We start from the raw sequence: 19,636 nt of genomic DNA, 5'->3' as shown, positions 1-19,636 counted from the left end.
GTTTCGCCCCTTTCCCATAACGCCCTTTGATATTTTGCCCTTTTCCCAGTTCATCCCTTCCCACTTCACCCCACATTATGCTTGTTCCGATTTGTTTTATTTAATAACTTAGGCTGAAGGACTTACAACCTTTGTGTAATCAGGGCGTCGATCCCCAAGATGATCTAGTTTTGACTCCCAACAATTTCATTTTTGGTCAAACCAGCGGACCACATGCACCTGAATCGGTCGATGAAGTGACATATAACTCACGTTGGAGACACGTGCAGAAAGTAGTACGTCAGTTGTGAAATAAAACTAAAATTTGATATTTGGACTTAAAACGTTTAGTATTTTAATTTGAAGTATTTATAGGTTACTTACTTCGTTGCCTGCCATGTTAAGTGCTGCCTTATTTATTGTATGACAAGGTTATGGCTTGTTATTCAAGCAATCAATTCCTGGTTCATTCAAAATGGACGTTCTCGCATGTTTTTTTGAGAATATGGTATAACTCTGAGTATATATTGCATAGTATCCATTTATTGTTATCGTTTCCATGGTAATTTAGATCCATTTCCCTGGAAAACCGGCACAAATTCATTCTTTATTCTCATTTTCAATTTCAAATCCAGGGACACATCGGTATGCAATAAATATACCTAGGGTAATATATTCCTATTTGAAAAAAAGAAAAAAAAAGAAATTGAAATAAATACCGTTAGGTGAAATTGTTAATGATTATCAGATCTATGTGTTATCATTTTGTTATTGTAGATATTTAGATCAAAATATACAATATGAGTGTAAAGATAGACTAAGAATGGGTAAAATAACTGATGGTGGATGGGATGTTTGTGCAGATGAACCTTACAGACCAACTAAAGATGGTTTCGTTTATTCTTTTGGGTAAGCTTTTTCTTTTTCTAAATAATTGTTGTTGACTGACTTGTAAACACTTGAGCTGCAGTTATTAGCTTCCACTTCCTCCCAATTCTTTTTAGCCACATTCTGCCATTTGTGCAAGAAAAACGCCACCGCCAATTTGAGTAATCAGTGGCAATTTCTTAGAAATGCCACTGCGAGCGTCAGTGCAGTGGGCCTAGCCTAGATCTCTGCCGCTCGACATTGGTCGTACCCACAAATAAGTTTGTTGAGAGCTGAGTGATCGGAAAAGTGTAGGAAGACTACAATGAATTATGATCACGTACAGTTGTCAATGAATGCTGTTGCACTATGTAGGAATAACTAAATTGGAAAATAAAACTACTTGTAAATCGTACTTACTAAATCATGAAGCGGCTTGAAACGACCAGGAGTCGACCAAAGAAAACGTGAAACGACCAGGAAACAACCTCAAGTCCGGCGCACACGTGGTGAGTCAACAGCTCGGCTATTTGTCTCGCATGTGGGTTGGCTCAGTTATATGGTTTCACCGCAGACGGTGCAACTTTTCAGCTGTTGAAAATCAATCAGCACCAGCGTTTCTTAGAATCAATAGGTGATGGTCCTTTTTGAGTTCTAAGAATTTTTAATTGGGAGGGATGGGAGAACTGCTTAATTTGACACTAAAAATCAAGGAAACCCATCTTTAAGTTCATTTAGATAATTGTCTCTATTAAAGACTGTGACAATATTGCTTGTTCATCAAATTGGAATTATTAATTAAACTTTCGTTCATTTTTTTTTATTACCGGTATCTTTTATTTTTTATATAGCCACTTCATTTAGTTACAGCCCTCTTGAACTTTCGTCAAATTCATCTTTTTGAACTAACTCAATGATGCCTGCTTTAACTAATCAAATTTCTACCAGCGCAGGCATTTTGTGACGCAGTGGTTATCAGGTAGGTCAAAGTGTTAATTTGAAGAACGTTCAAGAGGTCCGTCGTTAGACCCTAACTGAAGTGGCCATATTAAAAATAAAAGCTAAGAAAAAAATGTAACGTTTTGAGCGGGAAATACATCAAACTGCATGCCAACATATAGGGGGAAATTCCCTTACCTTTCCATTTTTACTGTAGGCCTACAAGCCGATATTTGATTATGAAAAATGGATCCTGATTGGATGACTAATTGTTAATAACCAATCAGCAGTGATTTCACAAACCTACCTCCGGAAGTGAAGAGTTGTAGGTCCGTAGTTCGAAGCACTCTGTTCGCGCAGATATCACGTCATGTATTTTTTAACTCGGAAATTCTTAAATTTGATGTTAAAAATAGTTTCTCTGTTGCCAGGTCGATACAAATCGACAATTTTACTTTGCAGCATTGACATATGCATTTTGTAATGACGACATTGGTATTTTAAAGATGGACATATTTCTCTATATATAATCGTGTATAGTTATCCCAAATTGGACAAAAAAATGATTGATCTACACAAAAAGCGAAATGCCCCGTGTTCGGCCTGGTTATATTCCTGGTCGTTTTTCTGCACGGTTTCTGATTGCGTTTTCTTTGGCCGTTCCTCTTCGTTTCCTAGTCGTTTCTGGTCGGAATATGCTTTTTAGTAAGTATGCATACCATGGTTAAGAATATGGCTTGCTGAAAAAATTTGATCAGCCACTAGAATCAACTTTTTGAAAAATGAATCAGACCAATGGATCTCAATGAATTTTAGGTTCCACTTCACTGTGAATTGATTTCAAGCATTTTGGTATATATAATATTATAAATTATAATTGTTTACTAAGTTATATTTTTACTTGGTTTGTCGTTTTTATTTCAGAATTAATAATGATTTTAGTTTTGATGATGCTATTTCTAAAAAATATGATATTCCAGTATTTTCCTTTGATCCTAGGTATGTGTTATGAGTTTATTTCTTTAAAAAGTCCATCTGATTTAGTGAAGAAGAATCTTCAGAGGAGAAAATATTTATCGAATTTGTTGTGTAATTAATGACTAACACTATTCAGATTTTTCGCAAGAAAGTTGCACACTCTTCCATGTTTGCTCCCATGTGGTGAACGTTAGTCAAGACAACTTAGATTAATGGACCTAATTCTGACCAATGTAAATTAAAGATTTTATGATATAATTATTGAATTTTGCTCACCAACTGTTTATGGATACTGTTGCATTGAGGGACAAGTTTAATGTTCCATCCATTCTACTAAACTTATACAATTAGTTAGTATAAAAGCAAAAAATCATTTTGTGAAATGGTTCCTCCGACAAATTCCGACACTCCGACAAGACATTTGAGACTTGATATTCGCGAATTGAAAAGCACGTTTTTATCACGCGGGCTGCAATAAAAAGTTGGAATGTTTTTATTACGTATGAAAAAACGAAACAATAAATAAATCATTTTTCAACATCTATCGTATGTCTTTTGACAGAAAATGTTTAGAAAGTATGCGCGCTATAGTATGTTTCGGACTATTCTGACCTCTCAAAGCAGAGAGCAGAATTATTGCCCGAAATGTTCCTCCTGACCTTTAGGCCTAACCACTTATTATTTCAGTCTGTGAAATATCATTTATCTTATACGACATTTGTCAAAAGACATACTATAGATGTTGAAAAATTATTTACTTATTGTTTCGTTTCTTCATACGTAATATCAACATTCCAAATTTTTATTGCAGCCTGCGTTATAAAAACGTGCTTTTCATTTCGCGAATATCAAGTCTCCAATGTCTTGTCGGAGTGCCGGAGTCTGTCGGAGGAACCATGACACCGGAGACAAGAATTGCTTGTAGTCTGACTTAAGAAAATAAACATCCATATTTTGCCTGGATAAAAATTATTCCAATTTATAGTTGGTGTGAATATTGGGGGAATCTAACTTATTGACTCACTAAGGAAGATATATACAATTATAGAGTGAATCCATCAAACTGACTGAGATAATTCATTTCTGATTGCATTGCAAATTGTTTTTCTCTTAAAGCATGAATACAAAAGCTCACAATAGAAGTAACTTAGTTCATTTTATACCTATTGGTATAGCAGGAACTAATAAGGTCATAAACAATGGATGGAAGGTTTTACCATTGAGTGATATTTTAAAGGATCTTGGCCATAAAAAAGTAAGTTGAAAATAGTCAACTGCGCATGGAATGCAAAAGCGAAAAAAATGAACTAGAAAAAATCACTTACACAGAATTAAAATTATATATTGCAAGACATTTAATAATATACCAAGAAGTTGAAATGTTAAGCCAAGAAATCAAGTACCAAGAATTTTTATTATTTATAAAATCATAACATTAAAAGATTACTGGCAAAAGATTAATAATCAAAACAAAAGATAAGGAAAATACCCCAACTCAGTATTGTAATTGAAGTTTAGAAGAGAATTAAAAGGATAAAACCATTAAAACTTGATATTAAACCAAATTCGTGCTGTAATTTTTGGGAAAATCAGGTTAACGCAATACTGCGTCACTTTCCTAGAAGCCTATAGCCTTGATGGTGTCAACCAAAATGAATTATCATCTAAAGATAAAAATCCCAAACTGACTTAATCTTGATAAGATCAGCAGGTGTCTGATTGGTTCCTATATCTCGTTCCTATATATCTCCTGCTAGCAATAGTTTTAACATGTAATTATCCTTAATTGGATCCAAAGATTTTTGCTGTTAGTGTAAATGTGAAATTGTTAGACCATTATGTTGGTATTGTTGCACCGAAGCAAATTTGTAACTTTAACTAAATATGTTATATAAAATTGAAGATTATCAGAACTAATTGGGACGGGAATAATATCATACATACCGCTCACAGTTGTCATGTCAGTCACCACAAGGTTTCCGTTTGAAATTTCAGAATGTATTTGGTCTTCGACGAGCGCACTAAATTGCTTGCACGATAATTGTTCATTTCAACTGGAGTCAGAGTAACATCCAGTGACAACAGTTTTAAAGCCGTATTGTACACCTTCTCAAATAAATCGATAAATCTGGATAATCGACGTGCCCAAGCATCATAATTTAGGCCGGATCTTACGGGATATTACCTCTCACTCATTTATTAGTTTGTTGAATGGTGGACCAAACTATGCTCTAAGAAGCATGTTGAGTACACACGGGCAAGTTTGCAGTTGTTGTACTGCCCAGGATTTGAAAAGTAGGAATCAATTGAATTTCTTGATGCTGAGATTTCGGTATTCTCTATCGAATAATATTACACTTCCTTTGATATATCTGCTGAATATCCTATTGACCCACATGCAGTGGCGGAGCAAAAGGGGGGATGCAGAGGGGTTACCCCCGCCTGTTTATCAGGCAAAAATCTCGTAACTAGGTTCAGGCAACCCAGGTATTTAGCCCCCCACCCCCACCCTCAGAAGACCACATAGTACCTTAGGTTGCCAGAATTTCTAACCTAGTTATGAGATTTTTGCCAGAAAGACATGCCTTCGGAGCTGCCCTCCGCTCCCTTTTGGCTTCGCCACTGTTCATAAGCCTGCCATGACAATGACTGAGGTCAACTGTCGCCAAGCGACAAAGGAAATAAGTTCCGATTCTCAAAATATAATTTACAACAATAAATGAACACTTTATGATTTTGGTATATAATTAATATTCTTGGTATTTGATATAAGTTTTTAGGTATAAGATATAAAATTCTTGACATTGATTTTTTCTTGAGAGATTTTTTCCGTTTTGGCATTCCATAGATGTGTTTGATGAATTTCCCAAACTTATATTCTGATAATGGCTTTTATATTTAAAATATGTATTAGTAGCAAATGTAAACCATTTGATTAATATTAATAATTGATGAATTTCTATTTTCAGGAAGACCTACAAGTGTTAAAAATGGATATAGAAGCATGGGAATGGGATACTATTCCTAATCTAATTCAAACTAATTCAATATCCCATATAAAACAATTGTTTGTTGAATTTCATACTGATAAAAGTTGTTCATTATCTAAACCTAATAAGTGTACTCAATATATCTCAGGTTTAAAAATATTCCATGATTTATATGAATTAGGCTTTCGAATATTTTGGACTCATAAAAATCCAGCATGTTTATTCAAATCAAAATTCACAGGTGAAGAACTCACTTTTTGTCATGAAATTTATTTTGTTAAAGTTTCATAAATATTTCATATCTTCATTAGGCATTTTATACGCCCACATCCGTCGGTCCGTATGCACAATTCTTGACTGATTTTGACGAAACTTGGTTTGATTGTTTGTAATCACCCAAAAATGAACCCTTTTGAAAATCAGAAAAGTCGAAACAATATTTAGTATGAGTTATTGGACTTGCTTTGACGAAACTCTTTGTGAGTGTTTGTTATCAACCAACAATGACCACTATCGAAAATTAGAAGAATCGAAAAAATATATAGTATGAGTTATTGCCCTTGTTCTTGAAAACGCGTTCAATTTTAAACACTCTAGAAGGTTCAATTCTTGACAGATTTTGATGAAACTTGGTTTGATTGTTTTTTTATCACCCAAGAATGAAGCCTATTGAAAATCATAAAAATCGAAAAATATTCAGTATATGTGTTATTGCCCTTATTCTTGAAAACCCGTACAATTCTTGATGGATTTTAACGAAACTTGGTGTGAATGTTTGTTATTACCCAAGGATGACCCCCATTGAAAATAAAAAAATCGAAAAATAATTAGTATGAGTTATTGCCTATGTTCTTGAAAATGCGTTCAAGTTTTAGCACTTAAACACTCTAGAAGGCACAATTTTTGATGGATTTTGACGAAACTTAGTGTGAGTGTTTGTAATCACCCAAGGATGAACGTTATAGAAAATCAGAAAAAATTTAGTATGAGGTATTGCCCTTGTTCTTAAAAACGTGTTCAAGCTTTAGCCTGTAAACACTCTAGAAGGCCCAATTCTTGACAGATTTAGATGAAACTTGTTATTATTATTTAGTATCGCCTCAAAAAGGTCAAAAGATTGAAGGTTTAATATTTCATACTGGTAATTGTTACTGTACTGCCAAATATTTAAAATCAAAGCTGTCAGTAGGCGTATATTACCTTGCCTGGCAAGCTATCTTTTGGTATATAGGTCAGTGCTTCTCTATCTGGGGTGACATTTGGCGGGGGTGAAAAAAATCTGAGGGGTGAATAAAAAAAAAACAACGTTGGATTGTCAGAAAAGGGGTGAATTAATATGAGACGTCAACAAATGTGGCTTCATTCTGAAGTAATTGAGAAATACCTGAGACTCGCTACCTGCACTCAAAAACTATTATTGCCATCCCTTCATCATAAATAGTAGAATGCAGGTTTAGCGCGGTGACAAAGATTGTTCATTAAGCACCGGTAGCATATACTGTATTAAGGAACACGGTATCTCTGGAGACTTGATATTCAATAAATGTGAATAAAATTATTTACTTGATTATTGAAAGAGAGCAGTGGCTTCTAGTAGTGCAGAGGTAGGGTGGACAGGGTGAAAAAGATTGAGAAGCACTGATATATAGGTATTCACTTTATTTGGGTTGGTTTTTGTTTGAGATTTTTAGTTTTTGGGGTTTTTTTGCTCAAATTTATGTTTTAATGATGCTCGGTGGCGTGTTGTTTTTTCTACATGGGATTGTACAAAAGGCTCAGGTGTCTGGTTTGCGCCAAAACGATTTCTGCCATTCTAGCCAATTTGGAGCCACCACGTCACTGATGATGATACTTTTTGGTTAATGTTTGAAAACTAATGTATCAATTATAACACACCGAACGTCAAATTATAGAGAAATGTAATATCTTAAAGAGACAGATGCGCCGTGTTTTTGACCAATGATACCTTAGTCTCAGAAACAAGAATTCTTTAGCTAATCCAATCAGTAATTGTGTTCGCAGATCACCGTGGAAATCTGGGCCATCAAACCCACGTGTGTCCAGAATTACCCGCGTTTGAAAGTTAAAAATACGAGTCGTGTCTTCTTGAGACACTGCCATACATAGGAAAAACAGCTATAGAAATTGGAAAAGAAATTCCTATAGTTCGAGATAATTTTTGAGGATTTATGCGATTTTTGTACGTTTCTATTATTTCTGAAAACTATTTACATATATTCAAGTCTCAAATCAACCCCCAAAATGGCGCAACTGTCCCATTAATGATTGCGCTTTATAAAATGATACCATTTTGTAGCATATGCGCGCCATGCACCGGTAACACTTTATTTGTATTGCACGTACATTTCCGGTTTAATTAGCGAGTTTGTGTTTGATGCCTGCCCAATTCTATAGTATTGAACTCTATTATGTAGTAAATATAACAAGGAGTTTGTCTCTTACTTAAGGTACGGTGCAGTGATCGATACAGACCACACCGCACACCACACACTGTACATCGTCTATTCCCACCTTTATTCTGAAGGTTTCAACTAAAACTTTACTTTGTATACCTCCTACTTGTAAAACTTTTCCTTTTCCTCTACATTTAAACCTTTTCCATGTATGCCTCCCAGTTGTTAAACCCCCTACTAGTCCTACCTGTAAACTTTCTCCTTGTATACCTCCTGCTGGTAAAACCTTTCCTTATAAACCTTCTTTATTTAAACCTTTTCCATGTATGCTTCCCACTTGTTAACATCCTACTTGTGAACCTTCAACTTGCAAACTTCCTACATTTGTAAACCTTCTATTTATGAACCATCTCCTTGTAAACCTTCTATTTATGAACCATCTCCTTGTAAACCGTCTTTTTATGAACCATCTCCTTGTAAACCTTCTATTTAAGAACCATCTCCTTGTAAACCTTCTATTTATGAACCATCTCCTTGTAAACCTTCTTTTTATGAACCATCTCCTTGTAAACCGTCTTTTTATGAACCATCTCCTTGTAAACCTTCTATTTAAGAACCATCTCCTTGTAAACCTTCTATTTATGAACCATCTCCTTGTAAACCTTCTTTTTATGAACCGTCTCTTTGCAAACCTACTACTTGTAAACCTTCTTCTTGTAAATCCTCTAATTGTAAATCTTCTACTTGTAAATCTTCTAATTGTAAACATTGTCCCTGTAAACCCCCTTTCTTCTTGTATGCCTACTACTTGTAAAACTTCTACTTCAAACCTTTCGTCCAATTTATTTGCAGTTACAGAAGTTCGATCCTTTAATTGTGTCTTTTTCCTCAATATTTTGTCTAAATTGATTATAAATATTATAAATAATCTAATTTGCATTTAATTGTACGTCGGAAATAAAAAAAAATCAATATATAAAAGTTTTGCACCTTGTGCTTTTCTTGTTAACATGTCCTGCACGCCGTTTTATACCCCTACATGAATATGTGGTCGTAAATTGTTGTCGCTCATGTCCGTCGGTTCGAGTCTATTCTTGTGGGCACAACAGAGACTACAGTTTTCGTCTGATTTAGATGATTTTTGATGAACGGTTTTTGAGTTATTGCCCTTGACTTGGTAAAATCGCCTGAAAATTTTTTGTGGGCACAATAGAAGCTACAATTTTAATTGATTTTGGTGAAACTTGGTCTGAGCATTTTATTTAATAAGATCTCGGTCAAGTTCGAATTCGACGATTTTTCGATAAACGGTTAAAATTTCGCCAAAATTTGTTAGTGAGCGAAAGAAAAGCTACAATTTTCATCTGATTTTAATGAAATTTGTTTTGATCATATATATTGATGACATCTTGGACAAGTTCGAATTTAAGAATTTTTTGATGAACGGCTTTCTCCATGACTAAGTCGAAACGCGTTAAAATTTTGCTCGTAAGACAATAGTTTTCGTCCGATTTTAAATCAGATATGGTGTGATCATATATATTGATGAGATATTGGACGAATTCGAATTCGAATTTGAAGATTTTTTTTTTTTGATGAACGGTTTTTGAGTTATTGTCTGGCAAGCTATCTTAACTTTAAATTTGGCATTTGCATTTATTTTGAAATCGTTTTGTATTTCTAGAATTTCATTGTTAGTTTGAGATAATAATTTAATTAATGATTGACATTGCATTGTATATATCTAATTTTTGCTCCCTAAAAAAATTGTGACAACCGACCAATTCTATTACTGCAAATAAACACCTTCCATCACTGCCCCTCTGGATATATAACTTGGCCTGTATGGCGCTTTATCTGGTTCAAATAGGATCCAATTCCCATACAATATAATAATATTGTATACATTCTAAAATCAAGTGGTCATTTCTTAGGTAGAAAGTCAATTAGTCAAGATCAGTTAGAATTTATATTTGATATAGATCATCTTCATTATGATATTGAAACACACAATGAAATAAAGACATTCCACAAAGATCTGTACAGTGAGTATCAGTTGGATTATATTGCTTACAAAATGAATGCGCTTAGTCGACACAATAAATTCGGACCAAAGATTTTGGATCATCACCAACAATAATATTAATAAATAAAATCAATCATTCCATAAGTTATTTTAGCCTGTAGAGTTCTACTATATTTTTTATATCTAAGAAATAGTTATAGGATCATCACCAAATTCGATATTTATATCATCTTCATAATCATATTGATACACAATAAAAATAAACAAATATATAAGGAATTGTAGTCTGTAGAAGAAAATACTGTACAGAGTTATCTTTCCATTAGGTAGTTTATTTTTCATTAGAATCACGAATGATAATGATATGCAGAACATGTCACGTGATCTAATTTAATTTCCGTAATATTAAAGGAACGAAAAGACGATGCGAAGATTACGATCAAGCTTACACGATCCGATGGAGGAGTTCCAAAGATTACGATCCAGCTGATACGATCCAGTGTTGACCACTGGATTCCAAAGATTACAATCCGAGTTCTGCGTTCTACAAAGTCTACGGTCTAAATTATGTTCTAGAAAGACTAACATTGAAAAAAGTAAATAAGATATTCGTAACTTCGATTTTATAAGATTAGTCATTTCTACCTAAGAAATGANCACGTGACTTTAAGAATTTTTATAATCTGATTTGAATCCCATTTTGAACCAGGTATAGCGCCATACTTCCCACGTTTTGCCAATATATTCTTTGGATTTTGAGTTTCGTTTTGCGGTTCGGATCGTTATGTTCTCTCCTTGGCTCAAGACCGATTAGAGGGAGAGAGAGAGACATATGAGCGACACAACTGACGCATTCAGACAAGGCCCTCGAGACAACCCATTTACACTGGCTTGGTCATCGGTAAACGTAAAGAAAACGCTAGTGTAAACTTTACTTTACATGTCGCACCTGCAACATACGAACATATTGTGTTCCCTAGGCGCGCTTCTAATATCTATTGGAGTGAAGCCATTCAGAAAAGACTCTTGACGGAAGACAACATAAATCATGACAGAGTCTTAGAAATATCAGTTGCCACAGCTGTCAAAGACACTTTGGAAATGCTAAACTAACCAATCAAACTAACCGCAAACGTGAGTGACAAAAGCATAGACTTTCTCGATACCACAGTCTTTAAGGGAGATTCCATAGCAGAAACAAATAAACTGGATATTAAAGTGTATTTCAAAGAAACTGATACTCATCAACTCTTGCACAAGAGCCCCTTTCACCCAAAACATACCTTTTCTGGTATAATTAAGTCACAAGTTTTACGATTTCATCGAATTTGTACAAGATCTTCTGATTTCAACCAAGCCTGTACGATTGTTTTCTCAAAACTGAAAGAGCGTGGGTACTCTAAACGATTTTTACGAAACATAAAAAATTCCACCTTAGCACAGATAGCAGCTAAAAACAGACTTTATGCCGAAGTACCTCCAGGTTTAAGAAGTGCTCCATGTTTTATCCAGTAGATGCAAAACATGTCCCTTTATATCAGAAACTCATTATTTTGTAAGCAACTCTACGAATAAAAGGTACCGATTCAGGAACATCTAACATGTGAACATTCGAATGTAATATATTTAATTTCATGCAAGAAATGCCCCAAACAATATGTAGGAGAAACTAAGAATAATTTACAAACTCTCTTTAATGCTCATAGGTCAGACATCAAATTAAAGAAAGGCAAGCCTGTTTCTAATCATTTCAACCTCGACGACCATTCAATAGACGATCTCACCCTAATCCCAATTGAGCGTATAGAAATTGACTTGCCCGAAGATGAAACTACCAAATTCCGTCAATCTAGGGAGGCCCATTGGATTGAGACATTGAATACAGCAAGACCTATAGGACTAAATATTCATCATAATGTAGCACCCTTTGTTGTCCCGTTTAATACAACCAGCAATCGAGCAAGCAAGATAGTTCATGCCCACTATAAGAGCCTTCAAGAGAAATTCCCCCATGTCTATAAGCAGAAAATGATAGTTGCATATTCAAAAAATAAGAACTTAAATGATAATATTGTTCATAGTAAACTAAAAACAATCAGTACATAACAGATACTATACTTCTCGCCCATCGGGCGAGTTATTTTTTCTAATTTCAGATCAGAATAAGAACAGAAGAAAACCCAATATCAAGACCCTTAATCCTAATTTCTACATAAAGTGTCTGCTCCACCCTAGGCCTGTACATTTGGGAGAATGAAACCCTCCCTTCCCCGAAATCAAAAACATTTCATCGAAAATGCGTCAAGTTAGAACCTGTCCGAGATCTTATCAATTCCAATGATCACAACAAGTTTCATCAGAATCGGTTGAAAACTGTAGCGTCAGTCCTGCTCACGAACTATTTTTAACAAATTTTGACGCGTTTTTACAAAGTCAAGGGCAACTACTCAAAAACCGTTCATTGAAAATGCGTCAAATTAGAACTTGTCCGAGATCTTATCAATTCCAATGATCACACCAAGTTTCATCAGAATCGGTTGAAAACTGTAGCGTCAATCCTGCTCACAAACTATTTTTAACAAATTTCAACACGTTTTAACAAAGTCAATGGCAATAACTCAAAAACCGTTCATCAGAAATGCGTTAAGTTAGAACTTGTCCGAGATCTTATCAATTCCAATGATTACACCAAGTTTCATCAGAATCGGTTGAAAACTGTAGTTTCAATCCTGTTCACGAACTATTTTTAACAAATTTTGACGTGTTTTTACAAAGTCAAGGGCAATAACTCAAAAACCATTCATCGTAAATGCGCCAAGTTAGAATTGTCCGAGATCTTATCAATTCCAATGATTACACCAAATTTCATCAGAATCAGTTGAAAACTGTAGCTTCAATCCTGCTCACGAACTATTTTTAACAAATTTCGACGTGTTTTAACAAAGTCAAGGGCAATAACTCAAAAACCGTTCATCGAAAATGCGTCAAGTTAGAACTTGTCCGAGATCTTATGAATTCCAAAGATCACACCAAGTTTCATCAGAATCGGATGAAAACTGTAGCTTCAATCCTGCTCACGAACAATTTTTAACAAATTTCAAGGCGTTCTAAGTCAAGGGCAATATCTCAAAACCGTTCATCGAAAATATGTCAAATTCGAACTTGACCTTATCAATCTAAAGCATCACACCAAGTTTTATCAAAATCAGATAAAAACTGTAGTCTCTATAGTGCTCACAAGAAATGTTGACGGACGGACCGACAGACCGACAGACCGACGGACTGACGGACAGGGGCGACTACAATATACGACCACATATTCATGTGGGCGTTTAAAAAGCAGGCAGGTGAAAAATCGAAAATCCTAAAATATGAAAGGCGTATAAGGCCTGGTCACAGAGAAGATGAATGCAGACTTAAAGATGAAACTTGTCTAAAATGAGGTAAAAAAGGTCACATTTGCAAGAGCATGCAGAAATTCGGAACAAGTAAAGCATAAGAAACACAATAGTAAGAATAAATGTATTCATTCATTGGACAATAGTTATGAATCAGAAAGATACAGACATAGAAATTGATTTAGCTGAGTTAATTACTCAAAAATAGATCTACTTAATGCTTATCTACACATAGAAACCTCTACTCACCATTAACACACATAAGGGTCTGTTCCGGTACAACCGACTTATATTTGGTATAGCATCAGTCCCAGCTATTTGGCAAAGGTCAATAGAACAAGTATTGCAAGGAATACCAATGACTGAATGTCTACTTGATGATATGACTAAATCTGGTCGAAAACATCAAGAACGTGGACTGTGTTATGTTTACTAACGTAATTATAACAAGTGGACTCTAACTAAACTTTATTCTAGTCTGCGAACAACAACAAAACTAGAGTTATCTTATCTTGGTCGACAGTCTCTTTTATCCAGACACTCAACAGCACTGGTCTACACAAACCTTATATAATATATATTGCCACATCCCCCCTTCAACAAACTTAAACTTTTGAACTATTACGATTAACGTTTAACAATTCAAAGCACTATGATTTTTTATAAAGACACCTTCCATGAATATTATTTCAGTAATCATAGTACTTTGCAAAGATACACTTTTTAAAAAAAACTAACAAAATACAAACATTGTGTAAAACATAAAATTCTAATAGTAATAGAAAATCATTTTTCCTAGTGGACCTAACGGTTCGACCTGATCGTGTCATGTGACGTCGATTATTGTCTCCATCAGGTTGAGGAATTGGCATTTGATTTGGATTAACAGTATCGGGGTTAACATCAACCTGAGGTTTGCACTTATTGTCTATGACCATTTTCAACTAGTTCATCAAAGAAATCATCATCATAAATTACTTCAGGTTGATATTCATTGGTTAATCTCAAATGTCTCCGATTTCGTCTATACACTACACCATCTTCAGTTTCTATCAAATACGATCTAATATTCACTCTCGACTTCACTTCAGCCTTTCTTCAATAGTTATTTCTTCCAAAAGGTCTAACTCTTACAACCCCCTCTTTAAAGGAATTAAATCTCGTGTTCCTTTATTATAGTAATTAGCTTGTCTATCCTTCCTTTCCTTAAGACGTTTCTGTATATTTCTTTCAGTTTTCGGATTAAGTAGTCTACTTGCAGTTGGTACTAATGTTCTGGTTCGCCTTCCAAACAATCTCTGAACAGGACTATACTACCAATAGTTTCAGATGGAACATTACGAGAATCCAACAGTGATAATAAGGCATCTTCACCCGAACGATGGGCTTTACCAATTATCTTCTTTGCTTGCTTTACGGCATTTTCGGCTTTACTGTTGCCCTGTGGATAATGGGGCGAACTCGTAATATGAATAAAATCGTAGTCTTGAGCAAAGTTCTTAAAACTAGCAGAATTATATTGTGGTCCATTGTCACTAATAATCTTGTCAGGTAAACCATGACGAGCTAAATGACATTTCAATTTACCAATGACTTCACTAGAAGTTTTATTTCTCAACTTATCCACCTCATAATAATCAGAATAATAGTCAACTAAAATCACGTAATCATGACCATCTAATTCAAATAAATCAGTTCCTAGTATTTGCCAAGGTCGCTCTGGAACCTGGTGTGAAATCAAACTTTCTCTCTGCTGGTCACCTTTAGACTCTTTGACATGTTCCACATCTTGATGAGTACTCAGTCAATTCTTTACACATTCTCGGCCAATAAACAGCTTCCCGTGCGTTTCTCAACATAGCCTGGACTCCTAAATGACTAGCGTGTAATGTTTTCGTGATATCTTCGCGACAACTTTCAGGAACTATCAGTCTATCATTCTTAAATATTAAACCATTACTTAGTTATTTCTTCACGAAATACAAAATAGTCTCTTATATTATTTGGAACATTAGTTTTATGCATCGGCTATCCTTTATGCACGACTCGAGATAAAGTTGTCATCACAGGATCATTTTTTGAACTCTTTCAGTGGACATTGGTAAATTAACTACTGGATCAACAGATTCTATTTCCTTTTCAATTTCACTTCTATTATCAACCATCATAATTTGATCAAAGTTGTTCTTCTTGGCTTCCGTTCTAGAAAGGCAGGCTCTACTGAGAGTATCTGCTAAATATAATAGAGATCCCTTCTTGTAAATTACTTCAAAGTCAAATTTCTGTAAACGAAGCATCATTCGCTGCAATCTTTAAGGCGCATTTGTTACTCGTTTTTAAAATTGTCTCTAGTGGTTTATGGTCCGATTCAATTGACACTTTTCGTCCATAAACATAGTTATCAAATTTCTCCATCGCAAATACAATAGCTAGCAACTCTTTTTCAATTTGGGCATAATTGCGCTCAGTGTTAGTTAATGTTCGCGAGACAAAAGCTACAGGTTGTCCTTCTTGCATTAGACAAGCACCAAGCCCAAAATCACTTGCATCGCATTGAATAGTTGTTTCACAGTTCTTATCAAAATACTTCAATACAGGAGCTTGGACAATAATATTCTTTATCTTGTCAAGACATTTGTCGTGAACTTCATCCCATACATATTCACTTTCATCTTTAATCAACTCTCGGAGCGGTTTTGTGGCATCGGATAAACCTGGTGCGAATTTCTGGAGATAATTTACCATTCCCAATATTCTCTGTAATCCTTTCTTGTCATCAGGACGAGGCATTCTTACTATTGCTTCTATTTTAGCAGGGTCTGCTTTCAAATCTTCACTGGACAATACATGGCCCATATAGGATACTTCTTTAAGTCGCAGTTTCAACTTGTCTCTATTCAGCTTAATGTTTATTTCTCTACACCTTTCAAATAGAGCTATTAACTTTCTGTCATGATCTACAATGGCTTCCGCGTCAGTTGCACCATTACCATGTATAATGATATCATCGTGTATAGCATGTACGCCTTCTAAACCTTCTATGGCTTGATGAATTCTTCGTTGAAATTCTTCAGGAGCAGGACTGATTCCAAATGGCATTCGTAACCATCTATATCTTCCCCACATCGTACTAAATGTTGTTAAATAACTGCTCTGGGTATCTAACTCAATATGCCAAAACCCATTACGGACATCAACAACGCTGAATATTCTACTTTTAGATAGCACTGGTAATATATAAAAGAAAAATCTTTTCTGGTAAAGCTTTAACAGTAGATCCACAATCTAACTGGAACCTTACAGGATTGTCTATAAGTTCTAACATGGCAAATATTCTTTTAGGATAATCATCATTTATTGAATATAAATTCTCTGATTCTACCATTAAAATATCATTTCTTCCACAATGATCTTCATAATCATCTATTGTGTGAACCTGATTTCTATTTCTACCAGACTGGTTGCCTCCTTTATATTTTCTCAAACATTTCTTCCGAAAGTGATTGTTTTCTCCACAATTATCACATATCTGACCCCATGCTGTACAAGGTTCTTTCTTTCTGAAATGTCTATAACCACAATATTTACACAAAGATTTAAATTCTTCTCTATTCTGCTTCGGATATCTTCTGTCATCTTCTTTTCTGTTATCAGAGATATGTGTATGTCTATTTATTCTGGATTTGAAATTCTGTTGGGGCCTTTTCTTCACTATTTTTATTTCATCAGCTTCATTTCTAGAAGATTTAACAGGTTTATCTGAATTCATATCTTTCATCTGTTTAGTGGTGGACTCAAAAGATCTACAAATATCTATACATTTCTTCAAAGTCAAGTCAGCTTTCTTTAGTAACTGTTTTCTTGGTGCATTATCTTTAATACCAGTGACTATTCTATCTCTAATCAAGCTTTCTTCCAATACACCATAGTTGCATGATTTAACCAAAGTCTTTAAAACAGACAGGTACGAGTCAATACTTTCATCTGGCAGCTGATCTCTTTTGTTGAATACAAATCTCTCATAGATTTCATTTATGGTACCAATACAATAGCCTTCTAATTTCTGTATCAAAACATCAATATCATATTTGTCCTCATCTTCTGTAAATGGTAGGGGATCTATAATCTTCAATGCTGCAGCTCCAATTACAGTTTTAAACGTGGCAGTTCGAAATCTACTTGGCTGTTTAGCTATTCTAGAGGCTATCTCATAATTGTGCCATACTGCCTTAAAATCCTTCCAATTTGTGGACAGGTCACCCTCTAAATCTAGTTGAGGAGGTATAGGTAAATTTACGGAGACAAAAATCTGTTGTTGTGGTTGGGCTATATTATTGCCTTCATTGGCGTTGGCATTGTTGACACTGTTTCCTGCTTGCTGATTATCATTTCCCGACATTATTATTAGGTTTTCTCAGTCTATTTTCAAAGAAAATTTATAGCAGGACCTTCTTCACAAATTTATGGTACCATGTCAGCCACTTCTGACGCCATGTTACGTTTACTAACGTAATTATAACAAGTGGATTCTAACTAAACTTTATTCTAGGCTGCAAAATCGAACAACAAAACTAGAGTTATCTTATCTTGGTCGACAGTCTCTTTTATCCAGACACTCAACAGCACTGGTCTACATAAACCTTATATAATATATATCGTCACAGACTGCATAAATCTCCTTCAAAAATAGAAGCCATCAACAATGCACCTCAATCAAATTTTGGTACACTATGATCCAGACAAACCAGTTAAGCTAACATGTAACGCATCACCATATAGAATTGGAGCTGTCATGTCACACACCTTTCCTGAAGACCAATAGCTTTCGCTTCAAGATCGTTATCATAGGCTGAGAGAAACTATTCACAGATAGACAAAACAGCTCTTGGTATTGTCTGGGGTGTAAAGAAGTTCCATACTTACCTTTATAGTAGAAGATATACTCACTGATCATCAACCATTGTTGTCAATATTCCATCCATAAAAGAGCGTTCCTGTGATGACTGCAGCTCGATTACAACCAAATGCACTTTTCAGAACAGATCTCTATTGCCAATGTACACAGGCTACCAAATATCCAAATATCCAAATGCCATTCAGGGACGGTCTAACCTTCCAGAATCAATAATTGTGAAATTTGTCCATTTATCTGATCGAAATAACATTCTAACTCAGACTTTTACTGGCAAATATAGATTTGATAAAGGTATATCAATTCGCAGTGACCTTCTTAAAGAATTAATAAAAACAAAGGTCACAACTTGCTAAAACAGCATATGGCATGAGACAAAAATCTATGCAGACCAGAATTCGAGAGACATATAAAAGTGTGCAGCTTGAAACTAGGCAAAATAAAAACACCCGCTGGAAGACATATAGTGAAAATTGATAATATACTTGTGAATTAACCTGTATTTAATTGTATGTTTATTGTTATTAATGCCTTATGCTATTTTCTCTTCTTTCTTTTTGAAGGTATACACTATATCAGTTATTCTATGCTTATTGGTAGTAAAATGACATTTTCCCATTATGAAAGATTAACATGGTAACAAAATTACAATATATATGGATAATATTCTTATCAATATGCTTTTTCACACTTAAATGATTTTGCATAATGAAACTGAAGGCACACAAAAGAGAGAACCTAACCTAATTTTTGTAGTACACTTGAAGAAACCCCATTCAAATGGGCGATTAGAGATATTTATATACATAATGTACAAAACTTTATTTTTATTTTTATGATACTCTTTGTATGAATGTGGGTAAATGTTTTCATTTATAATACATTCTTTTTAATCATTTAAGTTATGCAGCATCTAAAGATACTTTCACTGCAGGGGTTTTAGAGACTTTAAAAAGAGAACTGATCTGCTTGATGTACTACGAGAAAAACAATTCAATATCTACTGTATCCAAGATGGACTCACTCCACTAAAACATTTTATGCAAATGATTGTATAGGAATGTAGTCCAGGCTATTTTTAGAATCTTCTTTCTCTCTCCCTTTTGGGGTTTTTTGACTGCCTATTTTTGGGT

The 19,636-nt window shown here is 34.7% G+C and overlaps 3 protein-coding genes across 3 annotated transcripts in view; 2 read left to right on the top strand and 1 right to left on the bottom strand.

Annotated features, from left to right (window-relative positions):
• The window catches only part of LOTGIDRAFT_172217 (hypothetical protein), a gene marked incomplete at both ends in the record, with an annotated part of 6,212 nt that extends 168 nt beyond the window's left edge, over positions 1-6,044 (top strand). Inside the window, 4 exons of the mRNA XM_009048797.1 lie at positions 757-888; positions 2,710-2,784; positions 3,880-4,018; positions 5,733-6,044. Of these exons, the coding sequence (XP_009047045.1) occupies positions 757-888; positions 2,710-2,784; positions 3,880-4,018; positions 5,733-6,044 (658 nt within the window). The remainder of the gene's footprint in view (positions 1-756; positions 889-2,709; positions 2,785-3,879; positions 4,019-5,732) is intronic.
• Positions 6,045-8,786: 2,742 nt separating this feature from the next.
• On the top strand, positions 8,787-8,981 carry LOTGIDRAFT_138668 (hypothetical protein; the record flags this gene model as incomplete). The annotated part of the gene is made up of 1 exon (XM_009048796.1): positions 8,787-8,981. A coding segment is annotated over one exon (195 nt), but the record flags the coding sequence as incomplete, so codon positions are not given.
• A 6,373-nt stretch (positions 8,982-15,354) lies between these two features.
• On the bottom strand, positions 15,355-17,990 carry LOTGIDRAFT_172216 (hypothetical protein; the record flags this gene model as incomplete). The annotated part of the gene is made up of 3 exons (XM_009048795.1): positions 15,355-15,531; positions 16,893-16,969; positions 17,771-17,990. 3 exons carry the CDS (start codon positions 17,988-17,990, stop codon positions 15,355-15,357), a joined length of 474 nt encoding a protein of 157 aa, XP_009047043.1.
• Positions 17,991-19,636: the final 1,646 nt, after the last annotated feature.

The sequence above is a fragment of the Lottia gigantea genome (assembly GCF_000327385.1).
Source record: "Lottia gigantea unplaced genomic scaffold LOTGIsca_128, whole genome shotgun sequence".
Classification (NCBI taxonomy): domain Eukaryota; kingdom Metazoa; phylum Mollusca; class Gastropoda; family Lottiidae; genus Lottia; species Lottia gigantea.
Note: the sequence above shows the minus strand (reverse complement) of the source record. Positions and strands in the feature narration are given on the sequence as shown.